Source organism: Calonectris borealis, chromosome 3 (genome assembly GCF_964195595.1).
Source record: "Calonectris borealis chromosome 3, bCalBor7.hap1.2, whole genome shotgun sequence".
Classification (NCBI taxonomy): domain Eukaryota; kingdom Metazoa; phylum Chordata; class Aves; order Procellariiformes; family Procellariidae; genus Calonectris; species Calonectris borealis.
This window is the reverse complement of record NC_134314.1, coordinates 84,441,948-84,458,252: the sequence shown is the minus strand read 5'-3', so window position 1 is coordinate 84,458,252 and position 16,305 is coordinate 84,441,948. Positions and strand designations below refer to the sequence as shown.

The 16,305-nt window shown below is 53.5% G+C and overlaps 1 protein-coding gene across 1 annotated transcript in view; it reads right to left on the bottom strand.

The window, feature by feature from the left end:
- Positions 1-16,305, bottom strand: part of SLC35F3 (solute carrier family 35 member F3) — a 71,502-nt gene that overhangs the window by 5,404 nt on the left and 49,793 nt on the right. Inside the window, exons 3-4 of the mRNA XM_075146460.1 lie at positions 8,671-8,890; positions 2,434-2,559 (exon numbers count right to left, since the gene is read on the bottom strand). Coding sequence (XP_075002561.1) covers positions 2,434-2,559; positions 8,671-8,890 — 346 coding nt within the window. The remainder of the gene's footprint in view (positions 1-2,433; positions 2,560-8,670; positions 8,891-16,305) is intronic.

Below are 16,305 nucleotides of genomic sequence, written 5' to 3'. Positions count from 1 at the left end.
GGGCTCGTGGGCTCGTGGGCGCCATGACCAGCACTGCCCTGCCCTGCACTCCATGCAGCCCTGGAGAAACCACCCTCCGTGGGAGCTGTGGGAGCTGAGGCTCCTTCTGACGCTCCTGACTCGACCTCCCTGGTGAGGTTTTAAAAGATAGATTTGGTCAGTGGGAAGCAGCAAGAGGGGATGTTACACATACATAAACAAAGAAAAAACCTTCCCCTTAACAGCCAGGTTCTCTTCTTGTAGGTACCAACTTCAGCAGCTGCACACAGGAGCAGCTCCTTTCCTCTGCTGGACACTCACTTCCAGTGTATTTTTTAGGAAGATAAATGAGGTTTTATACCAATGCACGCAACGTCCGTTTTCTCTGAAGGAGGGAGCAGCTTGCTGCCCCGCAGCCTCGGGCAGCGAGGACAGCAGCGTCTGCGCACCTCCCCAGGGTGGGGGACTCAGGCAGCCAGCGCAGCAGCAGCCCTGCAGCCCAGAGCACAGCCGCAGCCTGACTAATGAGACCACAGGATGGGATTTAAAAGCTTTGGTTTGTTAGTGGGAGAAGGGATAAAGAGAGAGGAAATGAGGGGTCTGTGCAGCCCATCCGGGGAGCCCCCGCGGACTGGCCTGGGCTGGGGTCTGCATCAGTTTTCCACCACAGAACTGCAGAGGATCCGGTGGATCCCATGGGCTCTGGGTACAGCTTTCCCCTGCCACGGGCTGCAAACCAGGGGAGCGGATGGACTCTGGCTTACTGGTTTGTGCCGGGACGGCAGGTCGCCTTGCGAGTGTCAGTTGTCTCTTCCCGTTACCTAACTAGAGCCCTGCCGGCAGGTCTGCAGGGCTGCCATGCTCGCGGGGCTGCTGCCCGCTGCCACCACCTCGCAGCCATCACTGGCCAGTGCAGCTGTGTTGCCGCTCTGCATAATGGGGCAAAATGTCCCATTACTCCCCACTTACTCCTCATTTGCCACCCGAGGATGGCGTGTTGCCCCTGGCAGGGTGGGCAGCCGGCACAGGCAGACTGAAGCGTCCGTGTCTGGGGGAGGAGGGCAGCTGGAGCCGGCTCTGCTGCACGTGGCGCAGCTTGTCTGCGGGCAGATCTGCCCTGCACATGGCACAGCTTGTCTGCCTGCAGATCTGCCTGTCCCTTCCGCACGCACAACTCGTGGAGACTGAGCAGGCTGCGGAAAGCAAGAGCAGAGCGTCAGCAGCAGTGGCAGAGCGGCATTCATTGCAGAACAAGCTGCACAGCTCCATCTGTCCTTGTATGCGGGGTGCACTGCAGACTAACACCCTGCCGGCACTGCCACCATCACCTCCCCGTGCATGGGCTCTGGTGGAGCAGCCCTGAGACCCTCTGTCCCGCCAAGGAGTGGAGGTGCCATGGGAGGGGCGGCAGAGCAAGGCTCTAGCCTTGAATAACCCTCCCCGCCTGCAGATGACTCCAGAGCCATGGCGTTTCCTCGGGTCTGGAGGGCCACATCTCTGGTCTTGCAAGGAAATGCTCTTTCAGAGGAAAGAGCTGTATGAAACTTCATGACCTCCCTTATGTAAGACATAGGCCGATATAAAAAAGTGAGCAGAAAGCTCAGCGCTGAGGGACACAGACAGATGCTTCTCAGTTTGGCGAGTCTCCCTGGATTGCTTGTGTTAAGGCTGCAGGGCTTGCCTGGCCACTTTGTGTTGGAGGACTGGTATGGTGCAATTCATTAGACGAGATGGAGATGTCTACACCTCATCCCAGTCTCCACATCCGAGCCAGGGTGGGTGAACCGCACCCTATAAGTGCTTATTTCTCTCTGTGGACTGCGACTCTGCGCGCCATGAGCAGCACAGAGGCAAATGCACATACGTGTCTCAGGCTGAGTGAAACGGCTCTCTGCCCAGCTGAGAAGGCTGCATGTCATCTTACACATAGTGCAGCGTGCCCGGCTGGTTAGGACGAGACCTTGATTCATAGGCATGTGCTTTGGATTTTAAGCACTTGATTATTTCTGTGATAAACCATACTTCAAGTCCAGCGTAGGCTACATATGCCACTGAAGGAGAACTGGCAAGGGGAGGTAACACAGTGACTTGAAAAAGAAGCTAAATCTCTGCAGGGTGCTTCCAGAGTGAGTAATTAAATCCAGCACCTCTGGAAAAGCAGCCTCTTTTTTCAAGAAGGTGGGACATCTGCAAGTCCTCCTGTAGGCACTGGAGAAGGCTCTTCCCAGGAAATAGGAGTTTTTATCCAAAGTGAGGGCAGACACCAAAGCAAGTGAATACCTGAATGCAGTGTGGCAGAGTCAGTGCGTTTATGGCCATGGTTTTATGGCTCTGCCATAAAAAGAGCACGTGGCACCGAACTGAAGGAAGGTTTGCAAGTAAGACAGGAGCAGTTAAAGTGAGTGACGGGGGTGCTTGGCATCTTCCTGGGGGTGAAGACCCAGGAGTGCTTACCTTGTAGAGAGCAGACATTGAGGCAGAGCCCACCACCAGGGCTATCCCAATAACGGAGTGGCTGTGAAATCCATCAGCGTACGTCATCATAACTATCCCTGCAATAGCAAATATAGCAGCCACGATCTGGTCGGAGACAAAGAAAGAAAGCAAGTGTTACCGGACAACCCCCAACATGGAAAAATATGAAAGCAGCTTTAAATGAGAGGGCAGTACTTCTGCATCACCTCCTCCCCTCCTTATGTAGAAAACAAGTAGCAAGCCCAGGCCGGCACCCACGGAGCCGATGCTGCTTCCCCTCGTGGCTTCCCTGGCTGCAGAGAAGCTGCAGGCAGAGCTGCGAAGGAGCGGCTGCCTCGGGGCGGGTGCGGAAGGCCAGACCGCAGGGCCCCGCGCCCCAGACTGCGCTGAAGGGGGGATTTCACCTGGGTCACTGAGCCTCCCCATCAGAGAGTCCCCGCAGCCTGTGCCTGACAATAATCACAAGTAATAATTCCCTGGAAAGGCTCTGAGTCCTGAGAAGGTTTTGGAGGAAAAAGGTTTTTGAAATAAACAGGGAAATAAAACTCATGCAACTACTTTCCAGTTCAGACGTGTCATTTCAGAGAGCGGAGGGAGGCTCAGTCGGCCAGCCAGGCCCACAGCAATGCCTGAGGCGGGTCGTCCAAAGGAAGGTAGCATTCACCAGGGAAAGGGACAGGCTGCCCCGGATTCAGCAGGGTCAGCGAGAGACCCCTGGCTTCTCTGGGACTGTCCTGCCAGACGCCTCAAGCCTCCCCAGGTGGTAATTCTGGGGTGAAAAGGGCTTTCTGCATGCTCCATGCTTCCTGGCAGTGGTGCAAGGGACGCCCTGCTTAGACCACATCCCCTTTGGCTGCACAGTCATGGTGATTCTTCTAAGATGATTGGGATAAATGAGTTTAATTTGACCCACAGCTGGATCAGTGCTAGCAAACTGCCCCTCTCCTGGGGTTTTAAGCCCCATCCACAGGCTATGGCTGCCTACATATCCAAGAGCAATGGCCTCCTCTCACCTTTCCCGTTCACCACCAGAGATGCTGGGGCTGCTGTGAAGGTGCAGGGGGAAAGCCTGTGTGCCAAGCTCTGCTGCCGCCTGATGAGCAAGCTGCGGTGGGGGGACCCCTTTACCACCAGCTGCAGGTCCCCATCCCGGCAGCACCAGCAGCCTCTTCCCTGGGTTGAGCTGGGGCTGGTGCCAGGCGGCACCTACAAAGCTTCCACAGGCAATCACCCAGCAGATCCCCCCTGCACGCTGACATCAACACTTCCAATTTCCCCTAGCAGAAAAATGCCCCATTTTTGCAAACAGAAGGGGATCAATTTCTCCAAAGGTGTTGCTGTAGAATGGCAGGGTGGCGCAAGGGTAGAAAAAAGTCCGTATGGGCAGAAGCTGACACTGCCTGGAAAATACAGCTGCTAATAGCACCTCAACAAGAAGGGGCTTGAGTCTAGAAGCTGCTGTACTGCTGTTCAAGATGCTGCATGAGCACAGCTTCGGCAGGCTGTGGAGGGGCAGGGTTCCCCCAGCTGCTCAGCCCCTTGCATGGCCCAGCCGAGGGGCAGCAGGTTCTGAAGAAGCTGGTTTATGACCTGACCAGAGCGGAGTCTGGTGCAAGCTGCAAAGGCTGGGTGTGCACGCTGCAAATTTGGGGAAGTTCAGATACGGCATCTTGGCTTGCAGCTCTCTTGGCATCAGATCTCTCCATGCACAGCTGTGGGGCATCATTTCTAAAGCGAGGCTTGGTGTAACTGGGCCCTACGGTCCTGGACAGGCTTCTTTTTAAGGCAAGGAGAGGAAAAACCCCGATGCATGGCTCTACAGCAACGTGGGGCTGTTTCAGATAGGCAGGGCTGAAGGAGCTCAGCAACCCTCAGCAGTTCTCTCATGTCAGCGTGCTGGTGCTTGTCAAGTAAAAATTCTGACACTCTGTGTGGCTTCAGAGGCACAAGAAAAAAGGTCATCGAATGAGACTAGCAGGTGCAGAACAAACAAAAAGAGATTTGTCTTCACCCAAAATATAATTCAGCCAAGGAAAGCTTTGCTGTTGCACACTGTGGATGTGAGAACTTTACAAGGATAAACTCATGGAATAAAAAAATCCATCAAGGACTATAGGAACATCACTTCCACCTCAGGAAGTCCTTGAGCCTCAAGTTGCTGGAGGCTGGAAAGTCTCATGAGGAAATATCATTATAGGCTTTTCCTGTTTAGACGATTTTTCTCGGTGTCCACTACTGGCAGCTGCTGGAGCCAGGCTCCTGGGGCAGACACACCTTTGCTCTGACTCTTTGTAGAGCTGCAAGATACATGGCTCGGGCTTATCTGAAAGATAAGGGCAACCCCAGCCCTTCACATGCCCTGTCCTACAGCCCAGGTGAAAATGAGTGGTAGACGCAGTGTTTCCTGTGGCATCTGCTCCAGGCACGGCCGTCTCCCATCTGAGATGCGTGGGGCTTGTCCAGCCTTCACTGGAGAGCCCCGGGGGAGAGCACAGCCACACGCCAGGCTGTGGCAACCAGCTGGTACCTCCATCCATCTTGGCGAAGGGAGCCCGCCTGAGCCCCCGCTGGTGGCCGCAGCTCCGCTGCAGTGGAAACTTGGAGGGCGCGTTAATGATTTGCAGAGTAAAAAGCATGCAGTTTTGCTTTCAATGTCAGGGGCTGGCTGACTCCAGAGCACCTCCTGGGAGGCTGGGTCTGTGCTGGTTGGAAATGAAGACTGATTTGGGATTTGATAGTATATTTATTTCCAAGTCCCACTGGCAGATGTGCTTGTCTACATGTTATGGACCCAGGCAGTACTTGCAAGTGATGGTTCTCCTGAATCCTGAACTGTTTTATTTACTGTAGCACGGAGGGAAACACCGAAGTCCAAGATCAAAGCAAATAAATGCAGTCTGCAAACAGTTTTGCTGGAGTAGAAGTCCTTGCCTCTTCTATCAAGCATGTCACCAGTGTCAGGTGCGTCTTGGTCTTGCCTGTTGACATGTCAGGTGTGTCACATATGCTTTCTCTGGAGGCGTTTCAGCCTGTCTATCAAGCATGTCATTAGCGGCAGTGACAGGCTGCTTGCACCACGCCATGGCTACCGGCCTGCAGTTACTTGCAAATGCCTCAGCACCACAGGGCTTGCAGAGGCAACGCTTCAGGCACTCACAGCTTCATTACACGTGTCTTCTCTGAAAGCAATACCACAGCTTGCAGCCCAGTTGGACCGTTGCTCTGGGCACAGTGAAGGGAAAGGAGAGAAGTGCAACTTCTTTACAGGAGATGTAGGCACTTACAAGCACCTGAGTAGTGAGGATGGGATTTTGTAGCTTGCTCTTACATTTAAATTCCAGCAAAATTGTGATTTAAGTGCTTGTAGAGCTACTAGTTGCACTTTTCTTCTGAAGGCCAAGTAGGATACTTGTATGTCCTTAAACCCCATGGAGATGCTGCCTTTCTTACCTAGCCTCCTCTGCAGCAGGTGTGAACAGGGACACCCAAATGTGCAGTCAGAGCTTTGCTGCAGCACTATCCATCCTGCTGCGCTGCTGGGGGGATGGAGTGGGAGCGTGGGAGGGCTCCCGCTCGCCGCAGGGCAGGAAGCCCTGCAGCCTCGTCTGCCAAACACCCTCTCAAAGGGTGCTTCTGAAAGGGTCAGCAGCTCTGGCACAGCGTGGCCCCGAGGGACCGCGAGCTCTGGGGCTGGGCTGTGTTCTGGCTCACAGTCCCTAGGTCGCTCCCGGAGAAGCCCCAGCAGCTGTCCCTCCTCTTGGTTGCCAGTCCCAGGAAGAAGGCTTTGTTTTGGGGTTCATCCCGAGGCTATCCCCCAGCACGCCAGGCAACCCTTGATGTCTACTGTTTTTCACATGGGCTATACAGAAAAGGGAGATAAGGGGGAAGAAAATGCATCTCGCCAGGAGACTCCACACGATGTCCCTCTGCAGATAGAAGCATCCCCAGTGCTCCCATGGTGACAAATGAAGCTGGGTGGCAGGACTGCTGTGCTGTCCCATGCCCTGCCAGTGTCTAGGGACAAGCATCTCCTCACTCACATTTTGTCACCAGTCAGGATGCCACGTCTACCCAAGAGCAAATAGCCCAGTCCTCCTGCAAGCCCCTTCCCCTTGTGCCCAGGCCCCTTGCTGGCCCATCACCGGAGTGAGAGATGGCCATGTTCCTCCTCAGGCATGGAGGTGGCTTCTCAGGAAGCAACCTCTGCCACCCCTTCCCAGTGCCAGGTGCCATGGTCAGAGGCTGGGATGCGTGGCAGGAGCATCACACGGCCTCCATCGCCCTGGCCCCTGCTCTGGGTCTCTGCTTCGTTGCTGCCTTTCCCAAGGCAGTGCTGATAAGAAACGAAGGACGGCTGAACATAGCTGAGACCACCACTCGGGTCTGCTTCCTGTTCCATCCACTCCTTCTGCCCCTTTGGGAAGGGGGGGATCCAGAGCAGGATTTGTCCCCCAGCACGTGTCACCTGCCATGGCACAAGACCTAGCCTGGCCGAGAAGCTACTGGAGTGCCCCTGACCACCCTGGCTTTTCACGCACGGCCACGCACCCAGGAGAGCACAAGAAGCATCTTTGCTCCAGCGTGTGCGTGCCGGTGTGGGCATCCCTACACGCAGGTCAGCTTCCTTCGCCTCAGACCACAGCCGTAGCCAGCGGTGAGAGATGGCACGTGCATACCACGGAGCAAGCTGCACATGCCGGAGACCAGCAGCCAGCCCTCTACACACCTCCTCTCCTGGCGCCCCACCAGCACTACAGCTGACAGTGCCACAAGATGGCTGAAGACCACAAAAATATGCTTTTTTTTTTGCCTTTATCAAAATGGGCAGCACATCCAGCTATGGTAACAGCGACACTTCCCTGCCTCCAAGATCATTTCAGGATAACCTTGCTTCTGTACTCAAAAACCCCAGTTAATTTGTTTTCAGGGTACGGCTACCTGGGCAGGTGGGTGGGCAAGCGCAGACACCAGCTGGCCAGGCCGGGCCTTTGGCAGGTACATTTTGCAACGATTCCCTGAGCAGCCTCTTGGCTGCTACCACCGCAAGGCTGGCCAAGCTCTCCTGCCAGAGAGGAACGCTTCCCGAAAAGTTAACTCTCAGTTTCTCCATGCAGCGAGGGCTAACAACCTCTTCTGAGCACTGAAAGCATTGCCCGGGTGGGTGAGCAGAGAGCTCCTCAAATGGTGGGCAGAAAATAGGTATTATTACCATTATTGCTGTGAATATTAATAAGCGTCTGCTGGTGCAGCGAGGCAGGAGGGACCCACTGGCGCCTTTTCCTTGCCGTTACTCTTGACCCTAGCAGGACCCCCTTGGCCCCGGGGTCCTGGGTACCCACCTGCCTGCTGCCAGAGGACACCGCATATTGAGGGCCGCCAAAATAGCAGCAGGGTCAGCAGGGAGCTGCGGGCGTTTCCAATAACCATCCCCACCGCTGTGGCCCTGTTGCCGCTGTGGAGCAGGCATTCACATAGGGTGTAGGACTAAGAGCGTAAGCAAACGTTTGGGATGCCACCAGGAAAGCAGCCCTGGGGGAGTGGGCCTGCTGCCCCGCTGCCTGCCCCGCTGCCTGGCCCCATGCCCCTGGCTGCTGCCCAGACGCAAGTCCCCACGTGCCAGCATTACTCCGATCCTCCACCGGCGACGCAGGCGCAGGCTTTGGCCGCGGGTGGGCAAGGGTAGCCCAGCTCTTCTCTCTGTAGCTGCAGCTGACTGACATGGGTGCAAAGGATAACCGTGCTGCCCTGCAAGCCTGCTGTTGCGCGTAAGAAAGGCAAGGGCCCCATTAAATTCACAGGTTGGGACCAGAAACGTGTTGCGTGCAGCTGAGGCTTGCAGGAATGTGCAGTTAGAAACAACTAGGTCTGGTGCCACAGCCTGGGAATTGTCACTTGGAAGGGGCAGGCAAAGGCTGATGCACGTCCACGGCAACATGGAGATAGCAGCTATCCTTCGTGCCACGCTCTGGAGCAAGTTACCTCTTTTCTGAAGGAAAATGCGCAAAGGCAGCAGGCTGGGGGAGACTGGGGGCTCTGGAAGCTCGCGGGCGCCTGGGCAGGCTGCAGGGAAGGATGCGTCCCCGCTCCACAAGGATTTCTGTGCCCACTCGGCCGTCTGCGTGGGGTGCTGCTCGACTCGGCCGGCGAGTGGAAGGGGAAAAGGAAAGGCAGAAATGTGAGGGGAAAGAAGGGAGACAGAGATAAGGAATCACTTACCCTCACTCCCATGAACCTGTCCCTCAGAACGATCCATGAAAGCAAGAACACAAAAGCTTTGTTGCAGCAGAACAACACGGAGACATCCGTAGTGTTTATTTTCTTTATTGCATGTAAGTAAAGGTAGTTTGTGAGTGTCCAAAGAACACCAAAGGGTGCTGCCTTGGTAAAAAACACCTTCAAAGTCAAGCCATTGTCTCCAAAAAATCGGCAGCACTCCCTACAAGAAGGAGAGAAAGGCAGCATTATTACACAAGACAGTCACAGTCTGCAGCAAATGTATGGGTTTCTTTTCTTTCTTGCTCCTCTTCTTTTCCTTTGGGGAAAGAGGGGCACACACCTTAAAAAGGAGAAGAAAAACAAGTTTCAGCATGGGGGGGCTGCAAACACAGGAGGGATGGCAACGGAAGAGCGAGGGGAGAGGTGAAGCCAGGAGGTGAAATTTCACCCTTGCCATGAGCGCCTTTACAGTGGACATCTTGAAACAGCGTGGGGTCATCCTCCTCCTTTCAGCCCTGTGGGCACCGGGATGCTGAGGGGCCAGGGCTGGCAGCAAAGCCCCTTGCTCCCCGCTCCTGCTGCAGCCACGGGACCCTAGTGCCCATCTGTGATCCGCTATGCAGGGCTTGGAAGGAGCCTCACGGGAGCCCGGTTTGGGGTTTTTCCACCCAAGCTGCCCAATCCCGCTGGGGCGAGGACATGGCACAGTGGCACCTGGGGACGTGCTGGGTCAGTTGGAGCAGCAGCACGGAGTCAGGAGCTCACGCGTACAGCAAGGGCTGGGGATGCTGTGAATCCCCAGGCGGGAGGCAGCCAGAGCAGGTTTGGCCCTGGTGCAGGAAGAGGAAACACACCAGCGGCTTGTTTGTGTCCCGGAGGTGCTGGCGGGCAAAAGGGGACAGGAGGTGACGGGTGCAGCCTGGCCCTGCTGGCACGGCTCTGGGGAGGCAGCGGGTGGGGGCCGGGATGGGGCTGCAGGGGTCACCTCTGTGGAGGTGCTGCGAGGGGAAGCCTGCGTGCAACCCGCTTCTGCCGGGCAGCAGAGCTGGGAGCTGCCGGCTGCGCTGCCTGCATGGAAATTCAATATCGGAAAAAAGAAATGCAGCAGTCTGCGAGGCGGAGGGTGCAGCCTGCAGCCTGCTGAAGTGTGCAGGTGGCAGTCAACGGTGGGACCATGGCTTGTGCTGGCTTTGCTTGCTTTCAAACCTGCAAAACCCCTGAGGCCCTGAGGGTGCTTTGACAAAATTTGAGCAAAATTAAATTTTCCTCTGACAATGAATGCCAAATAGGTTTTCACTGCTGCCTCGAATTTCAGGCTGTGTTTCCTGAGACTGGGCATGTAAGGCTCATTATTTGGAGTCTGATGAAAGTGTGATTTTGATCAACTTTCTCAGAAGATGGGGCTGTATCAGGCGATTACCTAAAGAAACGTATCCACGCTCTGAGCCTCTTCAGATTTCCCCCATCACTAACTCTACGTCTGTCTACACCCCCTCTGCTGCAGCAGGTACAAGCCTGCAGGGTAGAGGAAATGCATTTTTTGTGTCTGTTGTGTTTTGTCGCTTGCCAGTCTGTCATACCAAGTCATGGCTGCGCAAAACTTGCCCACCTCTTATGCAGAACTTGCCCATCTCTGGATACGATGACCCTGGGCTTTGGCTGCTGTACACGGACACTTTCATCTGAACCGCTGGTTCTGCATCGTGTCACTCGGTGTCACGGCCAGCACATCAGTGTTCCTTGTCCCCTATGAAATTACCTGCTGGCAGCAGCCTATTCCCTGCCAAACCTGTTAGCTGCCTCTCTGTATCAGTAAAAGAGCTACCCTCTGCACCAGAAACCGCAGCCTGTGCCGTGTAGGGCCGTTCAGGGATGTGCTCAGCACCGACAGACGCTGCCTGTGCTCAGCACGTGGCCTGCATCCACTCTGCCCTTCCAGAAACACTATACCTGCTTCAAGTCTGGCCTTCAGCCCTGCGAGGCACTGGCTGTACCAGCCACTTGCCACAGGGGATGCAGGGAGTGCACGGGGATGCAGAGAGACATTGAAAAACCCAGTCCTAACTTCACTAGAGGCTTAAACCTGCTTCCCAAGACACCGGGGAGGCTTTGACTGCCAGGGTGTCACAGGCAGTCAGTCTAATGCTCTGAAGACAAAAAATGCAGTTTAAATTAAATAACATAACATTAAGTAAGATTAGTATGAGAGGGACAGGAAGGCCATAGTCAAATGAAAGGACTAAAATGGAATTTATGTTGGGATTCATTCTGGGGAAAAAAAGTTCCCCACATATAGAATTGGGTATCACTATTTCATATACAGTAGAAACGTGCTTTTACTGTACTGTGGGCCTGATTCTTGTTTATCAGCTACCACTGGATCCGTACGGTAGCACAGCCTGGCACTCGCCCCCATCCCTGAAGCACCCAGTGTAGTGCCGTGGTGCCCCAAAGGACAGCCTTGCCCCGGCATGGATCAGGACCCTGAGCTGCATTTCCCCCTTTGGGGGGGGAGACTCCTTTGGGAGTCTCCTCTCACTGGCCTATACAATAAAGCTTCCTTTTAGCTGTTTTGGCTGGTTTCACCAAGTCTGAATTGCTTCTTGTAGGCTGGCTCCAGCTTCCAAAGGAGACCTCCTTATGGCAGAGGTTTCCCTATCCAGCATGGGGTTGTAAGGGAGCTTCTGCCTGAGGACACCCGGGGCTGTGGAGGGTGCTACCAGATCTGCACCCACGTGCACAGCGAGCGCCATTGTCTAAAACGGGTGCACTGCTGAACCGTGGGCTCTTTGTGGGGGGTAGCAGATGGCTTAGGTGGCTTTCTTGGACCTGGCATCTTCAGTGAAGTCTGAGGAGCATTAGGGGAAATGTGGTATGTTTCGTGCGCCAGGATGACTATATACTGTACAATAACCCCCTCACAATTAATTGTCTTCCCAGGTTTGCTACTGCTTATCGGGGAAACTGATTTTTCCTTGGTGCCATAACACAGCTTGTGAAGCCGTACCAGGAAGCGTTTGATGCAGAGAGTTGTCAGTGAGTAACGGTAGATAAATAGTTATGGGAAGCAAGACAGGACTGTGATATAACCTACACCGTAATCCCAAAACAGTCAGGGGATGAAATCACTCTAGAAAAACCAACCTTCATATATTTTGACAGAACATCTTGGACACAGTTGCTCCTGCTGTCCAGTAATTTCAATTTTGCCCACAAGGGTACATTGTACCCAACGAGTATCCTGATGTTTTATGGATACTCTTTGGCAAAAACAGAGCTTGTGTCCCGTGGTGCTCCAGGCATGCCTGGCTGCACCAGGAGAGCCTGCCTGAATATTTTAACAATCATCTCATCTGCTAACAAAAATGTTACTTTTTAAGAAAGACAAAACCCACCCTACCCGGAGGGCAGTCTGTAGCATTCAGCACCCTTTGGAGCTCAGCTCAGCACAGCACTGTGGACCCTCATGTGAGGCCTGACCCCAAGTCTCCCAAAGCCATGGGACAGACAGGGAGCTGGGGTCAGTTCCTTGAGGTTTTACAGGACAGACTCCTGCAGGTCTACCTGACCAGGGCAGGACATGGAGGCAGTCCTTTGTTTTCACTGGAGCAAGCCATCTGCCTCCAGGCCGGTGGGGAGATGGCACTGGGCGTCTCCTCCTGGGACAAGAGTGCAATGGTAGTGGAAAAGCTGCTGGGGAAGTGCCCAGCAGAGAGACCACCAGCCTCCCCCAGCTTTGACTGCTGGGGCCAGCAGCCAAGCTATCTCATTTCCAGGATAAAATACACTTTATGCTCAGTTTATCCAGGCTTCGGTGAGCCGGTCCTGCTGCACAGCTAGCTCTAGCTCATCTGGGGTGAAGAGGGAGGGTTACCAGATGCCTGGAAGCTGCAGACTCTTCTCTTTGTGAGGTTTGTCTCTGGGACTAAATCCCTGCTGTTTGCTAATGTGGGCAGAGGTGCCAGAGGCGTGCTTTGCAAAGAAAGCAAGCAGGGATCCTGTAAACAGGTGCTGCCCTGCGCTCCTGGCGCTCACCCTTGCCCTGCGTGCGGGGCAGCCCGATGCTGCTGGCACGTGGCAGGCGTGGGCAGCCCACAGGCAGCCCTGCTGCGAGGAGAGGCCGTGCCCGAGGGGAGCAGTGATTTTTAGCAGTATGCAGTGTTTGCAAGTGGCTGGTATGGGCATACAGCATTTGCTAGGTGCAGCATCACTACAAATGCCTACAAGTGCTGATGGTGAGCCCTGTGTCCAGGCACTGTGACACTGGAGTGGGTTTTCCGGCCAGCGGAGCCGAGCGGGGCTATCACGGTGTGCACACAACCAGCCCCTGTCGGTCATGGTCCTCTGCACCTCCCTCTCCCTGCTCACACAGAGTGTGCACTGGTGCCCATCATGCCTTAGACTCACTGCAAACCTTTCAAAGATCTCCTGCGCCGTACAGCTATTGAGAGAGAGACCCTGGCCTATCTTAAAGGCACAGTTAACAGCAAGCAACCTTATTTACTTATAGCATGTATATTTTCCACGTACCTCCAAGACATCCAGCTGAAGGAGGCCCTGAAGATGCTCTGGTAGTTCCCTGTGAGATGAATGTGCATGTGGCTCTAATAACCTGGCAGAGTGCTGAGTGCCAGGGACACAGAGTGGTAGAGGGGAGCTTCTGCCCACTGACCTTTAGATATGTACAAACAACTTTTTATGTTTGAGCCAGGACCCCAGGCTCTGTTCAGAGTCACCGTAGATGAACGTCCCTGAGCTGCCTTTGCTGCCCACCGCAGGAGGCATTGAGCCCAGGAAGAAGCTACTTCTGTTTCTCTCCTTCAGCTCTAAAAGGGACCCCAGGGTGAGGAGCACAGGCATGGGGCCCTCCAGCACATGTCTGGCAGGAGAAATCCCACCCCCTGTGTTAAAAGAGAAATTTTCATCAAAGACTGACCAAACCTACTCCTGCCTGCATTACCAGAAATCCCGCGCCTGCCGGTCTCACATACCACCTCAACATGAAAGTTGCCTTGCTGCTCGCTTGCTGATACGGTTTCGTTTGCTGGGATCACCCTGCTTTGCCCACGGAGCAGTGGGACTTTCAGTGTGGACAACGGCTAGAGAGGCTATAGGGAAACGCTGATGCAAAGCTCAGGCGTGTCCTGGACCTGTGCATCCCCGGGTCACGCTGAGCATGGCTCCTCCCGGACAGGGAAGCCACCCTGCAGACATCCTACAGAGCCACCCTGCTGAGACAATCTCTCCTCAACTCTGTATAATCCTCCAGCATGAGGAGTAAATTCCTACAACTGCTGGGCTGTTTCCAGATAAGGCAGCAGGAGACAGCAAGGAGCTTTGACGTTGCGGGGCATAATACCGTGTTTTCGAGATAAACTAGCTTCCTGCATTATTTTCCTCGATTCTGCCGTCATGAGCTAGAGCTCCATTGTAATCACAGCAGTTGGTTTAAAAAATAAATGCAAGGCATTAGCCAAGGCAGCAGCAAAGGCCTGCGTAAGACTGGAATGGAAATGTCAAAGGAAAGATACTGGAGGGGAAACGTACTGGCTTAATCGCCACAGGGGCAATAAAGAAAAGCTTGCTCGCACTCAGAAGTGTCATATCCATGTTCGCAGACAATCTGAAGGCTCATGACTGAAATAAAAGGCAGGATTACACTGCTGGGAGGAGGTCTACATGCGGACTGAGAATTACAGCCTGGTTACTCGTGGCCCTCGGGAAGTGTTTCCAGAGAGATGTTACACCGTGGACGTGCTCGCCACGGGGAGTTGCTGAGGGGGCTGCTGCAGCAGGCATCTTTGCTGTGTGTCGGGTAACGGGATGGTGCAGGTGAGAAAGAGGGGCACACGCTTGGCCTGGTTGCTCCCCGCTTCCGCAGGATGCCAGCTGGGATGGTTGGCATAAAGCCCATAAAGCCCAGCTGGGAGCAGAAGCGGCTGCTTTCAGGGCATCCTCTGCACAGGAAGACAGCGGTGGGGACAGACGGAAGCCTGCTTGTAGGTATAAAATAAAGCAGTGGGCACCACACGGCACGACTCAACCCACCTTGCTGCTGCTGTGGCACAAGCCCCCCACAGGAACAGCCCTCGAGAAGGGGTTAGCAAGTCCTGACCAGCACCGCGTGGGCTGGATGTACCAGCGGTCCCTTCTCCAAATGGGGATTCTGGTCCCCCCACTTGTCAGAGGGTGCCCTGACAACTCAGCGTGGCCTGATGGAAATGTGTAATGTCACTTGGGAACGGCACGCAGCTGAAGGGAACTGCGCTGGGATGAAAGATACTACAGAAAAGCCTAAGGCACAGAGATCTTACTGTTTGTATTTTTACTCTCAATTGTTTGCTGGTTTCTTAATCTTTCATGTACTAGTTCTTATTTTTCTTCATAATCTTTTTAGTGTGTATCTTCATTAACCCAGCAAATGGCAAATTAGCTCTGCCCCATTAGGCATATCTCCAGCACAATAAGACTAGCAAAATACCTCCGTCACTGGAACTGAGCATCCCCAGTGAAGTAAATCAGAAGTAGTTAGTGCCAAAATTGCATGCTAAGTAAGAGTTAATCATATTGAAAGCAGGTGTTGCAGTCAAATACAATTTGCAAATAAAATATGACAGTAAAGCTCCATTTTTCCCCACTGAGCTCACAATTATATGTTTAACACTATTCACCTTCCACTGCCTGTTTTCTCTTTAACCATTGCTAGGTAGTCAGGATGTTTCTCCACTGCTTTGAACCTCGTGCAAATGAATGTATAAAACTCTGCCAAGACTGGAAGGAATGCTTTTCACTCCCATTTTGCAAAAAAACCCCACCTATGAGGAGGAAAGGTAGACAAGAACCTGAAAAAGCATACACAGTGTGTTCCCCCAGGCCGGGGGTTTGGTCTCTTGATACTTACTGCAGAACAAACCTATGCCAGAAAGGTTAATGAGCCATTGAAGCTGCCATTACATCTTTGGGAAAGATGCAGCGAAGTAGAAAATATCTGGGAGAAATACACATCCTAAGGGAATACTTTGCACGAGTCGGTTTTTTCTCCTTTCCAGGCTGTTAACTTTTGTTACAATTTTCTCATTGCCGCAGTGTTCATACTAGAGCCTTCTCCTCCAAAGCAGGTTTGGATCTGCGGTTGTTCCTGGGGGGGGATATTTTTCTTTGTAGACTGCGCTTCTTACTTTGACCTTGCAAGGTCCGAACCTGCAAACTGAATTTGGCTAAATTGCTCCTGCTTTTCAGCAGAGTGAGCATCGCCTCCCTGGAGCACAGCAAAGCCACCACTGTGCCACTGAATCTTGCCTTTTGATTAGAGATCGGCATGCAAAACATGCTTTGCTAATCCCTGCACTGATTAGGCCTGCACGGATAAATAATCTGCAGATGTGCTGTTTAACAGTCGTACATTTTCTGTTCAACATATGAAAAAAGAGACATGGACTAAAATGTCATGCCGTGTCTTCTGGGGGAACTCACAAGCCAGTTGGAGCAAACAAAAGCAAAGACGACAGATGAAGTGCCCTGGCTGTTAAAAGGAGGGAAGGAAACTAAACCCAAGTCTAATTTTTCATAGTGAAAAGAAATTTCCAGGACATTTTTTCATAGTTCATCTTGTTAGGGCCACAGCATCCCTCATGC